This window comes from Vicia villosa, linkage group LG1 (genome assembly GCF_029867415.1).
Source record: "Vicia villosa cultivar HV-30 ecotype Madison, WI linkage group LG1, Vvil1.0, whole genome shotgun sequence".
NCBI lineage: Eukaryota > Viridiplantae > Streptophyta > Magnoliopsida > Fabales > Fabaceae > Vicia > Vicia villosa.
The window spans coordinates 168,269,364-168,285,929 of NC_081180.1; the positions used below are offsets into that span (position 1 = coordinate 168,269,364).

The following is a 16,566-nucleotide window of genomic DNA, read 5'->3' on the forward strand; positions in this document are numbered from 1 at the left end:
CTTGGAGATTATCAAGGTCGATGGTGAGGTTGAAGGCTTTGAGATCAAAAGTGGTTGTGCCAACATCATCCTACAATCATAAGGTAAAATGTTAACTTAATTGTTTAAGTTAAAATTTATAGAGATGATTATGTTGTGAAATCCAAATACCTTGGTTGGAATGTTATCTGGACTCGAGTTGTGGCTCTCTACAACAAGAATGTTACTACCACCTTTTAAAGGATATTCTTCGGAAGATACCTTATCAGCCGGTGATGTAATTTTCGAAGATCCAGACCCCTTTTCTTTTCCTAAAGGAGTGACAGCCTTCTGTCTTTTCTTGTGGGCTTGTCTAATACGAGGAGGAGATTTGTCTTCATCGTCTGAAACAACTGTTTGAGAAGCTTTTCGCTTCGAATGTACCAGAGGTTTCGAAGTCTGAAGAATATAAATTGAGCAAAGTAAGTACTATTCACAGGATATACAAAAGGAATATAAGGTATGTGTATACCGTGGGTTTCTTGCCGGTCGTGGTAGAATCACTCCCACGTGTCTTGTTGCTATTCGAAACTCCAGAATCCTTTTGTACAGCGGCTTCTTTGATCTTTCTGTTTCGAGCAACGGCTGTAGTTGAAACTGGAATCAGTATTTCAGCGAAAAAAAGAAAAGTTAGTCAAAAGTTGTCTAAACCCAAACCTTCAGGTATTGGAGTCAAGACACAAACATGTTCAAGATCTATATGAAGATGTCCTTTGAAAGTATCCAGGGTATGCTTAGTCGGGACCACTCGTTCAGCGCGTTTTTTAGTGCTTTCCTGAAGAATTTTAAAAGCGTTCCCACACACGAACTAGTCTGGGAAAGGAGGGCTTAAAGCCACACCAAAATCAGCACTTGACAGTGGAGGGAATTTTGGAGGATTAAGTTTGAAAGCCACTTCATAACGCAGTTCTGGTCGAACAGACGAGGGCAGTTTCAACTTATCCAGTTTAGTAGAAAACTTTTCGTGTAAAATGACTGCAGCTTCACGAACGGTCCGACTAAGATCATCAGGCCTGTAAATAGTCTCAAAGAATTTTTGAAAGGCTTGGATTTCTTTAATATGGGTCGAAGTACCTTTGTGAAAGTTTTCCTGCACATCAGCAAAAGCTGCGGTTAGTTCTCGAGTAAGGCTCTCAGCATCAAAGATTTGTATGGTGTAGTAATATGTCCACCATTGATGGAAATCTGGAGTAGAATAAAGGGCAGGTTCGAAAGGAACAAGAGAGAGATTGGTAACACTAGTGTATCTGGCGATTTTTGATTCACACTCATCTTCAGCTAGATACAAAGTATGTAGACACATATGGTTCCTTTTCTCATACAGGCATTTGGGTTTTATTTGAACCAATCCAAATTGTCTCGATACCAGATTTGGTTGGTAGCAGAGAAGAACACATTGGCCTTTGGAGGGTCGAAGACGGTGATAAAATAGCCTTGGGGTAAGAAAAGCTTCCCAAATAATCATGGATTCAGTTTGTTGATCTGGGGACATTGCTGGAAACCTTCGAGTGAACCATTCAGGACCCACTGTCCTTTGTACGAAGCTTCCCAGTTTCTTCTTTAGGAGTTAGCAAAGCCAACCGGGTTCAGTAATAATAGTTAACAGAACATATTTTAGAAACTATTTAGTATGAATTAGAAATTGAACATTGAGTTTTGCTTCAGTAATAATAGTTAACAGAGACCCTGTGCAGTATTATATGTATAATTAGCTGGTATCATGGTTTGAAATTTTAGTAGAAAAACATTGGTCAGTATCAGGAGCATTTTGATGACAATAGGAATAAGAACAGAATAAGAGTTGTAGCAGAGTAAATGTTAATAGCATAAGACTAGTATTAATACTAGGAAATTAATGAAAATAGTACCGCATAGGATATTTGTAATTTTAACCATAAATTAATTAACCGGTTTGAATCGAAAACTGTCCGAATAATTACAGAACGCGTGTAGGTTGTTTTGATTGAATTGGTATGTTGAATATTTGTTGGAAGCTTGTAAACTTGCAGGAGATGTGAATTTATTTGAGTTAGCCAATGTAGATTTGTCGTTGAATTGCTGTTGAATTAATTGTGTTGCTTTATTGACTTGCGGTTGAGTTAGTGTTGTTATTATATTGTGCTGTTGTTGTGATGATGTTATGACGAAGATGAAAAAGTTTATGATAATAAACATGTGATGATGTGATGTTGATAATTTACCTCTATTTATTGGTAAAAACAATGATATAGGCGTATGCCTCGCGACGAGTTTTATTGTTGTTGAGTATGTGATGTTGCATTCATCGAGTCACATAGATTTGCATATTTTGTGACGACCTGGATTGGAAAACTGTGATGAAGGCTTATGCCTTGTTTGAAGCCTCTATTAATTGGCAAATTAGTGATGGGGGCTGAAGCCCTGGGTACCACATGCATGTGCATTGTTAGTGTCTCATTCTAAATTGCATGAGTATGAATTTATGTGAAGTGTTGTGACTTGAATCGTGAATTGAATTGTTTGTTGAATATAATGATGTGAAGTGATTTGTGATGATAATACCGCGATGTGGTAGTTTTATTCGATCTAACTCTAATATATTATTTATCATAATCTCAATTATATTGGTAGATATCTCACCTCTTCTATTTGAATGTTACCCCTATGCTGGTAACGCACAGGTTAAGAAGACTAGTGCACTGTCGGAGTAGCTTGGAAGATTTCAATCTTTCGTTGCTTACGTCAAGCCGGGTCTTGCTCTGATATGTAACACTCGGGGGGGAACGCATATTTTATTGATTGTTGTTTTTATTCCGTTGTTGAATTTTTGAAGTTGTTTCTAATAATTCTTTGTTACTGTAAAATGGTTTAAATTGGATTAAGATGCTATACTTGTTTGAAGTTAAAGTTGTGAATTCTGCTGCGTATTAATTGGAAGTATTTTATTGAGGACTATGATTAAAGTCTTATGATGGTTTATCCTAAATTATGTTATGTATCAACTTGTTAACATGAGTGTGTTTTGTTGTTTTTGAAGAAAATGTGACATCCAATTTTCATGTTTTAATTATCATACTCTGATTATTTGATTAATTACCGAGGGTAGAATTGGGGTGTTACATTTAACATGAGACCATATTAATCAAATTCATCAAAAGCTCATAGTTTAATGTTTGCAAGTGATGTGATGGTTTGAACTCATGAATTATGGTCACAGTTTAAATGTCTCTATCATAATCATCGCCACTATCATTGCTGCCGCCATTTTCATGCACAAAATATTCAAAGACTTCGTATTCATCTTTGCTTGACTCACTGACTTCTTTATTGTAAGGGCCCTCGATAGGTAACTCCTCATCACTGAAACCCATGCAATTTTCAGCAGAGATATTTGACACTACTGCATCAATTTGGTCCATTGTTATATCTTTCCCAACATGGGTTACGCTCAAGATCTTCATCAATGAATCTCGGCGTGCCTCTGAGTTTAACATTAACTCCAATATGAAGATATTGGATGGAGTGTGATTCAACTAATCAACCACACGATAATCACTTTTCTTAATTAACCTCAAGAATTATTTGTCATCTTCTAAAGAATGGGTCTTCTTAGGAGAGTTATGCACATGAGTGGGGTCAGCAACTTCTTTCCCTTTAGACTTAGTCACATGTTCATCATTTTTTTCTGCACCGGAGTAGGAGCTTACACACGACCATTGCGAGTCATTATGCAAAGACCAATAATGCTTGTAACGTTTGACTCACTAATCACCAATGGATTATTTTCTTGGCCTTGCATGTAAACAGTGAGATCATATCTTCATGGTAAAATATTAGGACTTTTATATGAGACTGGAGAAGAAGCACATATCACTAGAGGGGTAACCAGATCTATTGGTGTTTGGATGTCTATCATCTGATAAGGGATTTCTAGAGTAGAAACCTCCTCAACTTTAAGTACATGCCCAACTTGGAAAAATCCCCGATCTATCAACTGTTTGATACAAACCTTCAACTCTCACAAGTTTCAAGATTAAAGAGACAATTTTTGCAGCTAGCAGGGTGTTCTGGGACTAACTCATGCTCCAGCAGTTGTTCCCTAATCAAATCCCTTTAGTAGCCATCACTACATTAGTTTCTCCCTCTCTCTTCTTGTGGAAGTTAGAAGAATTCTTCTTTGCTCCACTCGGGGCTCTAGTAGTGTCTTGTATTTTACCCGCCTTTAAGCCGTTCTCAATTCTTTCTTCAATAATAACATGGTCTAAAAATCCCGATGACACGATGCCAACCATCCTATCAAGTTATGGGCCCTGGAGGATACCCATAATATGTCCACTAACTCCTTATTAAGCAATGGTGGTTGAACTCTTGCAACCAACTCTCTTCACCTTTGCACATATTCCTTAAAATATAAATTAGAGCACGGAGGACATAAGGATGCTAAACAAAAAAAAGACGAAAGTCTGTTAAACATATCACAAAATGCATCATAAGGATGCTAAACAACAAAGGTATACCACATGTGAAGTTTATTGGTTCTATGCTGCTTGAAATCATCAACTAAAGAAACAAAAAGCGAAACAGTCGCTCTAATCCATATGGCTAGTGGAGCTACAACTCTTTTTGGATATTGCCTTTTAATATGGCCATAAGAGGAAGTCGGGACATACTCTATAGATTAAAGGCTTTCCTCATCAAATTCTAATAAAGGTCTCAATTACTTCAAACACTTCACTCTTACACTCTTCGTGTTTGGGGGGTTTATCCCAAAATTTTATGTCTTCAGGTCGGGCTTGTAGGTGTTTAAACATTACATTTGTATAGGTTTCATGTGCCACCGACTTTTCTCTTGATAACCCAGGAATGTCGGGTTGGGCTGGATAAACCAGATACCAGACAGGTTCAAGTATTTGGGTTGGACAAAACAGATGTCAGGATAAGCACCCATCCGTTACGGTGAAGGAAGATCTAAGGGCATGTATCAGTTACAATATTATGGCTTGGACCATTACATCAATTAATTAAAGACGTTACAACATTAATATGAGGGCTGAAAGCATTACAAAATGAATTGACTATTGAGGCATGCCAGCTACATAAAATGGGATGATTCTCTCAAGAGAAATGTTATATGTACACTAAAAGTGACATTTACACCGTAGTATGTTACGGTTTTGCTTTTTAAAAGTACTTAATTATTAATTTAACTTTATTCTGACACAAGAATAGATGTATCTATGCTATACTAGTATTTATTAAGGTGTACATGGATTGGTGTATGTTTTTTGTGTACAAATAACAAGCCTCTTCTCTCAAAATAGGGATTGATAAATAACATAAAAAAGAGAAAAATACCCGAAAGCTGTGAACCACCAACAATGGTGGCCGGTCACCCCTTTCAAAAATCGTTTAACTTTTGTGATCCCTCCGGATCTGTTTTAGGAAAATTAACCAAATAATGTTTATAAGTAGGGGTGTTCAAAAATATGGTTAATTAAATTGTATACTCGAACTGAACTGAATTGCACCATAAAAAAACTGAACCACTTAAATGGTTAATGAACTGAACCATTTAATTTAAACAATTCAAATTCAGTTCAAAACTGGTTCAAAACCAAATTTCTTTTATAAACTTGTTTAATTATATAAATTAATTTTTAAAAAAAAATAAAAAATTATATTCTTTCCAAAAAAATTTAAAGTAAAAAAAAAATCCATTTTTTTTTAAAAAAAAGTCTTCGTTATTTTCATTTGCAATTTAATCTTTCCGTTATTTTAATTCAAAAGTCTTCGTTCAAGTTTTTCCAGTTTCGATTTCCCGCACTGCATTATTTTCAATAAGCATTTACCTTCTTTAATTGTTTACTTTAAGTCTTAATATTATTATTGTGTTTAATTGCTTATTCCATTTCAATTATTACTCTTTTTGTTTCAAAGTCTCACACATCATTATCATAATATTATACTTATATTATATACATATTTGAATTGGTTTTTTTTGCACGTACTGTATTGAATATATATATATATATATATATATATATATATATATATATATATATATATATATATATATATATATAAAGATGTTTTTTAAAATAAAATTTCAAAATAGATTAATTTTAAAATGATTTTTAATATAAAATTGGTTATATAATTATAAATTGATTTTAAACCGGTTTATATATACAAACTGGTTTTAAATTGATTTAAATATATAAACCGGTTTAAATCAATTTATAGTTGAATTAAAACTGTTTTAACAATTAATTGTTATTAATGCGGTTATTAAAACCTGAACTGAACTATTTATGTGGTTCGGTTTCGTGATGAACCATGAACACCCCAATTTATAAGGATGAGTTAAAATTTATATTTTTCCCAAGGGAAAATACTTAGATGGACACAGCTACACCACCTGGATTTACACACAACCAATCACATATTTTTATTAATTAAATAATAAAACTAAAATTATCTCTCTCCTCCATTATCACAACCACCCTCCATGTTGGCAATTAAAAACGAAATTAAATTTTAAATAAATTTAAATTCTCTCTCTTCTTATTGGTTGTTACTAAATATATGGATTTAGGTACGTGTCCATGCAAGAATTGCTCGAATAGAGGAGCGTGTTGAAACCACGTGGAAAAGTGCAAGTCGCATCATAAAATATAGTCGTGTCTCTTTCCTCGCCTTTCCACTCCCACTCACTCTCCATCTTACATTTCCAATACTACCACACCAACTTCTCAGTTTCCAATTTCCATCCTAACAACAAACACCAACAACTTCTCTATTTTCTGTTGCCGTTCTTTTCCCATACCAAATGACAATGGTAACTACTTCTTCCGTTGGCATAAATCTCCGTCCTCTATCACCAATTCGCCACTCTTCTTTCCCAACAACAACAACTTCACCTCTGCACCTTCGTCTCAACCTCAAATGTCTCGCCACAAAGGAAGACTCACCAGAATCTCTACAATCGAGGAGAACAAACACCGAAACAATCTTACATTCTTTCTCACCGTTGCCATTGCTTTACACCGCCGCTCTCATCCCCGGAGGTACCTTACGATTACAACTTAACTCAATCCTCAATTAATTCTAAATTAGTATTTAATTAAACTTTAACAGATGGAGCTGTGAAATCTGCGTTTGAGCCTTTTGTTGAGATAGTGAAGTCGTTGAATCTACCGGATTGGCTTGTACATTGGGGTCACCCTGCCAATATGGTAACTAATTTCAGTTACAGAAAGATGAAAATAGTGTTAGTTAGTTTGTTAGTTAAAATTAGTTAATGTTGTGTTTGGACTTGCAGGCAGTGGTTCTCTTTGCTATGGGTGGTTATGGTACTTATCTCGGTTTCCGCATTCGTTATTCCGATGACGCGGTAACGATTTTATTTATTCAATGACTAATTTCGATATTAAATTTATGTTCGATTATTACTAGGCTACATTGTGACTTCTGGAAATTTTATAAATGGCAGTGGCGTAACTTGTTACCCCTTTTTTCTCGACTTCTGGATAATCTTTAAGATATACTATGACTTATCTGAGATAAACACAAGAGAATAACTTAGTTTCTGTAACTGAGAAATGCTAGTTGGAACTTGTAACATTGTATAGTTTTCTTTAAGTAGTTTGATGAGAAAGTTCTTTTAATTGGATTGGAGTTGACTATAGAACCGAATTGATTGATTATTTATGGTGGTGAATTTGTAGGAGGAAAAGGCTAAGGCCAAAGACTTGCATCCCAAGCTTTTAGCTGGTATGTTTTTCTTTTTTGCTCTGGGAGCGACCGGTGGAGTAACATCTTTACTCACATCTAATAAACCGATTTTTGACAGGTTATGTCTCTTTTGAACCCTATTACTTGTTAATTTGATTCTAACTTTCCTATCATATGACTTGTTTATTCATTTTCAATGGGAAAAGCAATATCCTTATATGATCTTGTTTGCACGCAGTCCTCATGCTGTTACAGGCATTATTGGCCTTGCTTTGTTAACAATACAGACTATATTACCTTCACTATTTGAGGTAATGATTATTTCGAATGAGCTAGCTTATTTTAATTTCATTAGCCCATTTTTGAATCATGGTTATGGATAGAATATTATGTTGTTGTTGTTTTGAATCATATAGGTACTCATTAATCATGCATTCTTCACTCCCACATTATGAGAAAGTTATCTTCAGTGAAATTTGATTATGAATTTTTCATTCATAAACTAATATAAATTGAAGTGTCTTGTGAGTTTTGCAGCACAGACACTTTAAATTGAATGTGTGTGCAACACACTGACACATGTCAGTCTTGTGTCTGTGCCTTTGTCAGTGTTTCACAACTAAAGAATGTTCCTGTGCAAATAATTACTCAGCAACTTTCTATTAGAAACTTTTTTCAAGAAACTAGTAACCAAAGTAACCCGTACAATATCTAAGAATGAGTTAAAAGTTTTGACATTGTTGATTTTCACTCTCATTGAATTTGTTACCATTTTCCGACTTTCACTCACGGTTACCTGAATGATATGCAGGGAAGTCCGGGATTAAGGAATGTTCATGGCATCTTGGGTAGTAGTATCATGACACTCTTTCTTATTCATGCCGCCTTTGGACTGCAGTTAGGCCTGAGTTCCTAATTACAGCTTCCATTGAAGCTATTGGTTATGACGAGTTTATTTATTTTAGTTATTATGTATATTCTTTCCTGCACTGGTTCTTAAAAACTTCATTTGAGAATTTTGATTACCAGGATGTTATCTTTTAAACTGTGAATGCAACTAGAAACTGAGTTATCGTTACGAGTTATTAAACAGCAAACACTCCATGCAGCTATATCAATGATATCAGAGATTAAGTATTGTCGCTTTAATTGAAACCTAACCATGCAAATATGTCACAGTTGATAGAAACCTAACATTAGTGTTAATCTGTTTAAACACTTTGATTGTAATCATTTGATATATCCGTTCTTACAAAAGATCTTCAAACTTCATGTTATGTAATGCTGTTGATAAATATAAACTGGTCCAGGGTAACTCTGACCCTGGCTTAAAGAAGCCACAATTTTGGAATGGAATATCATGGAGCTAGCTACGTTCTCAGACCTGGCGAGACCAAATCAGCATCAATGAGCTAAGGAGAGAAAATTTGTATGATATGAGTGTTGTCTCAATTAATTAAACGAAAATAGAGAGAAGACAGATTGGATAATTGTACTGCTTGATTCACTCAAATGCCAAATCTAGACTATATGAAGAGAATTTGGTTACAAGAGCTCACCAATCATTGCTGCTCGCAGTAGAATCTAGTAACAAACTTATATTAGTTATGCCTTTTAGAAGCAATTCAGTAATAAAAATGCAGAATTAATTCAAATGATGTCCCCAAGGATGAAAGTATAAAAACATCTTCAAAAGGTCACAGTTAGTTAGTAATGCCTTATTTGTGTTAGTTTGTAATGCCTTATTTGTATCAATTTTACAAAATACATCGCTATTAAACTTCTACGCATTTTAATAAAAGTCTTTTTTTATTTCATAACTCAATAATAATATTTTTGGATTTTTTTAAATGTTGTTAAAAACTTAAAAGGACATGATAAATTATAATTGATAGATAATTTTTTATTAGATATGCAGGTAAATGGGTACGGGGTATAAAAGTTGGTGTCCACGCGGGTATGAGCTCGGGTACGGAGATTTTTTCAAACCGCGGATATGGGGACAGTTACTAAAGTACTCTGCCCAGAGACCCTGCTCATTGTCATCCCTACATGGAGCTCACATTGATGACATGTTCAACATAAATCTTAAATAAAAATAACTTTTTTGAATTGTTACTGCCGAACTGACACTGACACGTCATTAATGTGAGTGTCATGTCATTTAAAATTACCTTTGAATTTGCAGGTGACTAAAATCCTAAAAAAACTAAAATAAAGAGACTAAAATTCCAGATTTTAATATGGAGGAAAAAAAAGAATGATAGAAAACCAAAATTACAATTAAGCCGATTATATTTCAAGATAGATGGGCTCAGATAGTTTCCACATGCTCATGTAATCTCTGACTGAAAGCATGTTCATTCTCCTCCTAAGCAATAAAGGCCAAAACTAGGGTTTGGATTTTCTCAAGGTTAAATCAAATTCTAAGATCTCAAATGGGCTCCATGGCCTCTCATATGCCTCAAAAGACCCTCATGCCAAATTTCAAGCTTTGATTCACAGGATCGCTCATTCAATTGCTCAAATGATCAACAATCGATTAGTTTGACCTAAAAGTCAACTATGGTCAAAACACAGTCAAAACTCCTGATTTTTGGGCATCAACATTTTTATGTTATATTCATCATTTGATCAAAATTTGATCATGATTCATCAGGAAAAAGATCCAAAATCATCAAAGGAGGAAGTTACTAAATTAGGGTTTTAAGGTGAAAGTCAACTGAACTTTGACTGATCATAACTCTCGCATGGTTCATCAAAAATTGCCCAACCAAAGCCTATTCTGAAGGAAATTTCATTATCTATAACTTTGATGTTGGGGATAAAGTCAAGAAATGCACCAGTTGAAAGATACGAGCTAATACATTATAGATCCTTTCGAAAGTCAACAAAAAGACATTTTTTCTCAAAGGATGGTAAATGAACATGATAGACTCAATGAAGGTGAAACCAAAAGGATCTTTTAGAGGACTCTTTGAGCTTTCTAAAATGTACAAAAACACCTTCATATGATAAAAAATGAGGGAGATATGCTTGGTACAAATTGGTCGATTTTCAAGAAATTTATGAAAACCTAAGTGGCAAAAATCAAACTTTTGAGTAATGGGCTTATAAGCTTGGATTCCCCACGTGAATATAGGCTTGTTAGAGGCCCAAGGATTATTTTTTATTTATTTTATGATCTTATTATATTTATTTTGGATTTATTTACTTAAATCCAAATTAAATCAAATAAAATCAAAAATAAATAAAATAAAATCATGTAGATACCATGGAATATTCCCATTCATTGAATCAAGACAACATGCACCAAACAAATCGTGGAAAGGCATGGAAATAGATTGGAGCTAAAAAAAGAAGGTTTTTATGCATAATTAAAAACAAATATTTTCCATTCAAATCTCTTGATCCCACTCCAATATTTTCAAACCCTAATCCACTTCATATATATACCTAAATATTCAGCCTTCAAACTCACGAAAAAACCTAGCCTTAAAGGGCCTCCTAAAGTTCCAAAAATTTGAAGAAAATTGAAATTTTCGTTTTGAAGTTTAGAGTCCTTTCCAAGATCAACCAATCATCCCAAGTTGTTCCTCAGGTGTCCAAGTGCAGGTAAATACCCTATAATCACTCCCATGCTACGAACACACGCGTATCTTATCATGCATATTACTTACATTTTTTGATTACTTTCGTTTTACGTGCATAATGGATTTTTAACATGGCTTGATGTTTGCTATAAGTTTATGGTGAATAATAGGAGGGATTTGAACCCTAAAAGTGAAGCTCAGACGCACGCAGGGTGATTCACCATTGTTAGGGCTTCACACCTTTTTCTTTCGGATCTCAATGTGTAGGGGTTTTTAGCCAAAACTAATGGTTGATTCGAACTCATAAGGGCTTGTTTATGTAACCTGGACGCTTTTACTCTTGTTAGTCTCTTGTGTGTGCGTATTCCATAATTGCAGGTTTGAGCATGAAGGAGATGGTAAAATCCGCAGGTAATTTGGTGGGTAAAATCGCAGTAAAATCCGCAGGGCTGGAGGAAGGAGATGATGACATGGACCGCTGACCCTTGACCGCACGCGTGTATGCCCTCCGTTGGCCAGACAAACGAATCCTCTCTCTCTGGCGCTGATTTGTCCATTTGAATGCTGAGGGACCCACTTTGACTATTTGATTGAATTGCTTAATCAGTATTATGTTTTCTTATTTAATTGTTTTAGTTGATTATGCTAACACGTGATGCATGCAGCGCAGATGGTTGAGAGGTTTTGATGGTAAACCCAAGAACGCGGGTTCAATACTCAGCCATAACATAACCTTTTTTTCTTTAGATTTTGCACTTGTTTTGTTTAATTCTACACATATAATTCTCCTTTATTTTAAGTAAAAAAAACAACAAAAATAATAAAATAAAAACTAACCTTGTTAGACTTAGGTTTAATCATTTAATTTAATTTATTTTTTTGCTCACTTAAATAAATTAGGTTATTTAATTAATATAATTTAATTTAATAAAAAAAATTTAAATGTTTTAGGATTTAGTTAAATAGGCATTTATGATTAATTTAAATTAATTTAGAATCAATTTTAATTTAAATTAACTTTATTAACCATCAAATCTTACTTTCTCCCGATTTCTTTTCTCACCTAAAAAATCCCTTGTATGGCGCGTGTTTTTTTTAATTTTTATTATGTTTCGGAAAGTAGAATGTACATAGGTCAAAATGTAAATATTTAAATAAGTCTCTTTACTTTCCCGCATTTTTAATTTCTGTATTTTATTATTATATTGTTCAGATGTATGATAAGTTTGTATTATAAGACTGAAAAAACAAAACGTTAGATCATATTAAAAACAAAATAAATATAATCGAATCCAACACACTTGCACGCACTCACCCTTAGGGTACGCCCCTCTCGGCTGCCTTCGATTAAAAGGTCGTGTCCCTCGAATGTAGAGGTACCCATTAGCAAAAGTCCCTCGATTAAAAATCATCGCAAAGATCATAAGTCCCTCGATGACCCACAATGTTGCCTACGATGTTATGATCTAGTCCCTCGAATGGTTGCCTACGAAACGATGATTGTCCCTTCGAATATTGCTAAGGGTACCTCTACTAGTTGCCTTCAACGACCATACGATGACCCTTCGATGACCCTCACGTCCAATATAACAAGGATTTCCTACTTCTATATAGTATGGATAATCCTAGGAACCGTAAAAAGCATAGAAAAGGACCAATTAATTAGGGTAGCTCTCTTAACCTGCCTAGCTCAATAAAAATCTTTTCCACACTATTTCAAAAAAAAAGGCTACGCATTTACGCTAAAGTCCTTATACTTCTTTTCAACTCAAAACAAACAAAACATGAGCTAAGCAAGTTAAGAGCCCGAAGATAACTACGGATGAAAAGGGTGCTTGCACCTTCCCTTTTCATAACTTACCCCCCGAGCCCGTTTTCTTTTAAAGGTCTTTTTCTGTACTTTTTACCTTTCCTAACGTTGGACAAAATAAAAGTCGGTGGCGACTCATGCTTAACCGCGACATTTTCAAAAAATAAAAGTCAGTTCACCGAGTTACAATTTGCATGAAAATATTCCGTAGATGCACATGCAGAACACACCATAGGTACACCTGCGAAATAAATCCAAAATCAACAAAACAACGGGAAAAGAAACGTTCATTGATTAAAATCGGCATGACATCGAAATTTCAAACAGAAAATTAAATACTACATCTAAGAAATTACAACAATCAAAATAATTTCATCTGAACCATGCATCATTTGAATGACATCAATGTCGTTTTCCACTTCATCCCACCAACGTTCTGTTTCTCTGGTCTCAAGTAAGGTCTTTGTTCTAAGCCTATGAATCCTTCTGATGACTTCGCCAAGGTTTGTACTCCCCCTCTAACCAAGACATCAGAGCTATTTTTAGTCGGGATATCCACTCTTCCACAATTGTTCTTTGATGTGGAGTTTCATTCTGTTATCGGCCTTCAAAAACCTCTCTTGAATCGCTTCCAATTTAGAAGTAATGAAGATATACGATTTTTCTCCTTCGACGCAACCATCATCATCATCAAAACTAAGTCTTTTCCAATGAGTGATAACTTCGTCCATTCTTATTGGCTCACCTAGTCTCGCTTTCTTAGCAATAACACATGCACACGGGAGACCACACTTTACACTATTGGAACCGACAGTTTCACCTCATTTGGCCTCGTGAAAAATATAGTTTAACCCGGCCCGAGACACATTATCGATCAATTGAGAATAAAGAACGTTGTCCTGAAATCGATGTTCTAACACCGTAATGTTCTGACCAAAAGTGGTTTGTATCTCATTATGTTGGTTTTTGATCATGATATTTACAGTGTCCCAATCTCGACACAAGTCACCCTTGCTATTAGTCAACCAAAATTTCAAACCAGCATGTGCTAATTCAACTATATTGGTAGTTGTATTCCCAAGGTGTCGGTCACTATTGGTCCACGCACACACAAACTTCTTCTTCACCTTATCAAGAATGGTGCTTTCAATATATTTCAATAAATCCGGATACTTTTCACACACTTTCCGAAATTGAAAGATGGAATCACCGTATAATTCTTTTGTCTAAGAATTTACAATACGAGTCTATGCATCCATTATTGTTCAACAATCACACAGGGCTTCACCGATTTTCCACCTTCGGTCTCTACTTGTTTTGTCCCGACCGCGGGTTTAACCATACTTCTCACATTTCATGTTATGTGATATCGAAAAAGTAATGCGTTAGAAGAAGGAAATACCTTTTCCACCACATTCATCAAAGCGGTATCGCGGTCCGTAACAATCGCCTTGGGCATCTCAACTTGTTCCTTCAAAAGTGACTAACACACCTATAATGCCCACCTAAATTTTTTCTCTTTCTCACACACTAAAAAAGAAAAACCAACGGTGTATGTCTTATCGGTGGATGTAACACCTACCATGCAAATAACGGAAGTCGATACTTGTTGGTCTTGTTGGTAGAATCAAGAAGGAGCACTGTCGAGAAAGTGTTGAACAACTTTATCAAATTCAGATGAGACCAAAAATTCGGACCGTAACCCCTTCGTCGCAAGTTCTGTACCGCGGCACGTATTTGATATCATCCAACATCTTCAGCACTTGTTGCATCTCACTTCTATCTCCCCTAATCGCCTTATTATTGCGGTACCGGATGTTATACACTTGCCTTATATTTGATAGGTTGTCGGGTTCCTTCCATTTCAACGTGGCAAGTATATTTTTCGGTTGGACAAGATTCAAGGACATGTCATTAATACATGTCTTCTCTTCCGATTTGAGCCGAAATAAACTAGGATGTTCTTGTAATTTCCCGCACATGTCATGGTTATGTAAACCACAAATAACACTAAATATCTACTTCTTGCTAGCCACCATGTAACCACAGATTTTAAATGGACACTCGCATTTTCTAGTACCCGTGTCGTCTCTTCTAAACTTAGAGGAGGATGATATTTCCCGCTTCTTTCACACAACATTGTTACAAACGCATTTATTCTTATCGTACCATTATCTGATCTTCCTATAACCGCACCAAAACCAAGGTCAGTTGCATTCCTACGAATCCATGGGAGCATGCTTTCCCGATCATCAAACTCTTACTTGTTATTAAAGTCACCGCTAACATCTACCGCCTTTACGACTACCCCTTCAACATTCGGAGAAACATCGACTGAAGGAACTAATTCTCTTGAGATATTATCGGGGTGCACCATACATATTTGTAACCAATAATAAAAATAACACAAAATTACAAGACTGCTGCAAAAAAACAACACAGACACGTTCCGTTGATGTACCTACAGAAGCAACATAACTTCTTTTTTTTTTGCAAAAAATTAATGTATAATGTGGGAAATGAAATGGATAAAGATGACTATTTACCTGAAATTGAGTTTTCTCTTGCTCCCTTTGATTTGTTGCACAAAAAAGTTGAAGCTTTGGAGTGGAAAATGATATTAATGAAGTATGGTTTATTAGGGTGATGAGAGTGAGTGTTGAAGAAGAAATGTGACAATGGGGGAGTGATCATGCTGGTTCAAACTATATCAGATGCTTCCGTAGGTACATCTACAGAATATTCTGGCGCTAAGCCATTTCGTAGATGTACCTACGGAACAATCCCTGAACTGAATTTATTTGTAGTTTTTGCAAACAAACACTAGTTTAAATGCTTCCGTAGATGCCCCTATAGGAAAAAACAAATTTTTTGAAAGAAATGGTGCTTCTGGATGTGCATCTACAAAAGCAGGGGACATAATTAGATTTTCGCCATATATATGTGTGGTAGATACGAGGTAGGGAAAACTGATCTCCTTTGAGGGCGAGAATGGATCCAAATATCAATTTATAAACGAATGTGTGGCTGAGAAAACTGATCTCTATTAAGGGGCAAGGATTAAGGAGGCAAAATTTATATCTGACTTACGTTGTTGCCATTACTACAAAGTACGTAGTGCCTATGATCACTTAGCATTAATTATGTGTTAGACTTGGGTCATCTTAAAGCAGAGAGATAATAATAGTGTGTTTGAAAGATCAAGGTTCCATTCTAAGGTGAAGTATTTGTAAGCTTAGAAGTCATAATAGACGTATTTGCTGCAAAACCGGAAATGTATTTCCGGTTCCAAAACGGAGATGTATCTCTGGAACTAATTAAAATCTAACATTAAAATGCACGTCTCAAAAATGTATTTTTGATTTCTCAGAGACATTTTTGGAATTCCATAGGGTGTTTTCACCCCTATAGGATGGAATAAGAAATTCCCAA

At 35.2% G+C, this 16,566-nt stretch overlaps 1 protein-coding gene across 1 annotated transcript; it reads left to right on the plus strand.

The window, feature by feature from the left end:
- Nucleotides 1-6,707: 6,707 nt before the first annotated feature.
- On the plus strand, nucleotides 6,708-8,852 carry LOC131620123 (uncharacterized). Its single transcript, XM_058891144.1, has 6 exons — nucleotides 6,708-7,064; nucleotides 7,135-7,232; nucleotides 7,319-7,390; nucleotides 7,725-7,849; nucleotides 7,970-8,042; nucleotides 8,543-8,852. Exons 1-6 carry the CDS (start codon nucleotides 6,827-6,829, stop codon nucleotides 8,645-8,647), a joined length of 711 nt encoding a protein of 236 aa, XP_058747127.1. The 5' UTR covers nucleotides 6,708-6,826; the 3' UTR covers nucleotides 8,648-8,852.
- The last annotated feature ends 7,714 nt before the right edge of the window (nucleotides 8,853-16,566 follow it).

Coding starts and splice junctions, on each gene's coding strand:
- LOC131620123 (XM_058891144.1), top strand. CDS start 6,827: ATGACAATGGTAACTACTTCTTCCGTTGGCATAAATCTCCGTCCTCTA. Junction 7,065..7,134: donor CGCCGCTCTCATCCCCGGAG/GTACCTTACGAT, acceptor AAACTTTAACAG/ATGGAGCTGTGAAATCTGCG. Junction 7,391..7,724: donor TTCGTTATTCCGATGACGCG/GTAACGATTTTA, acceptor GTGAATTTGTAG/GAGGAAAAGGCTAAGGCCAA.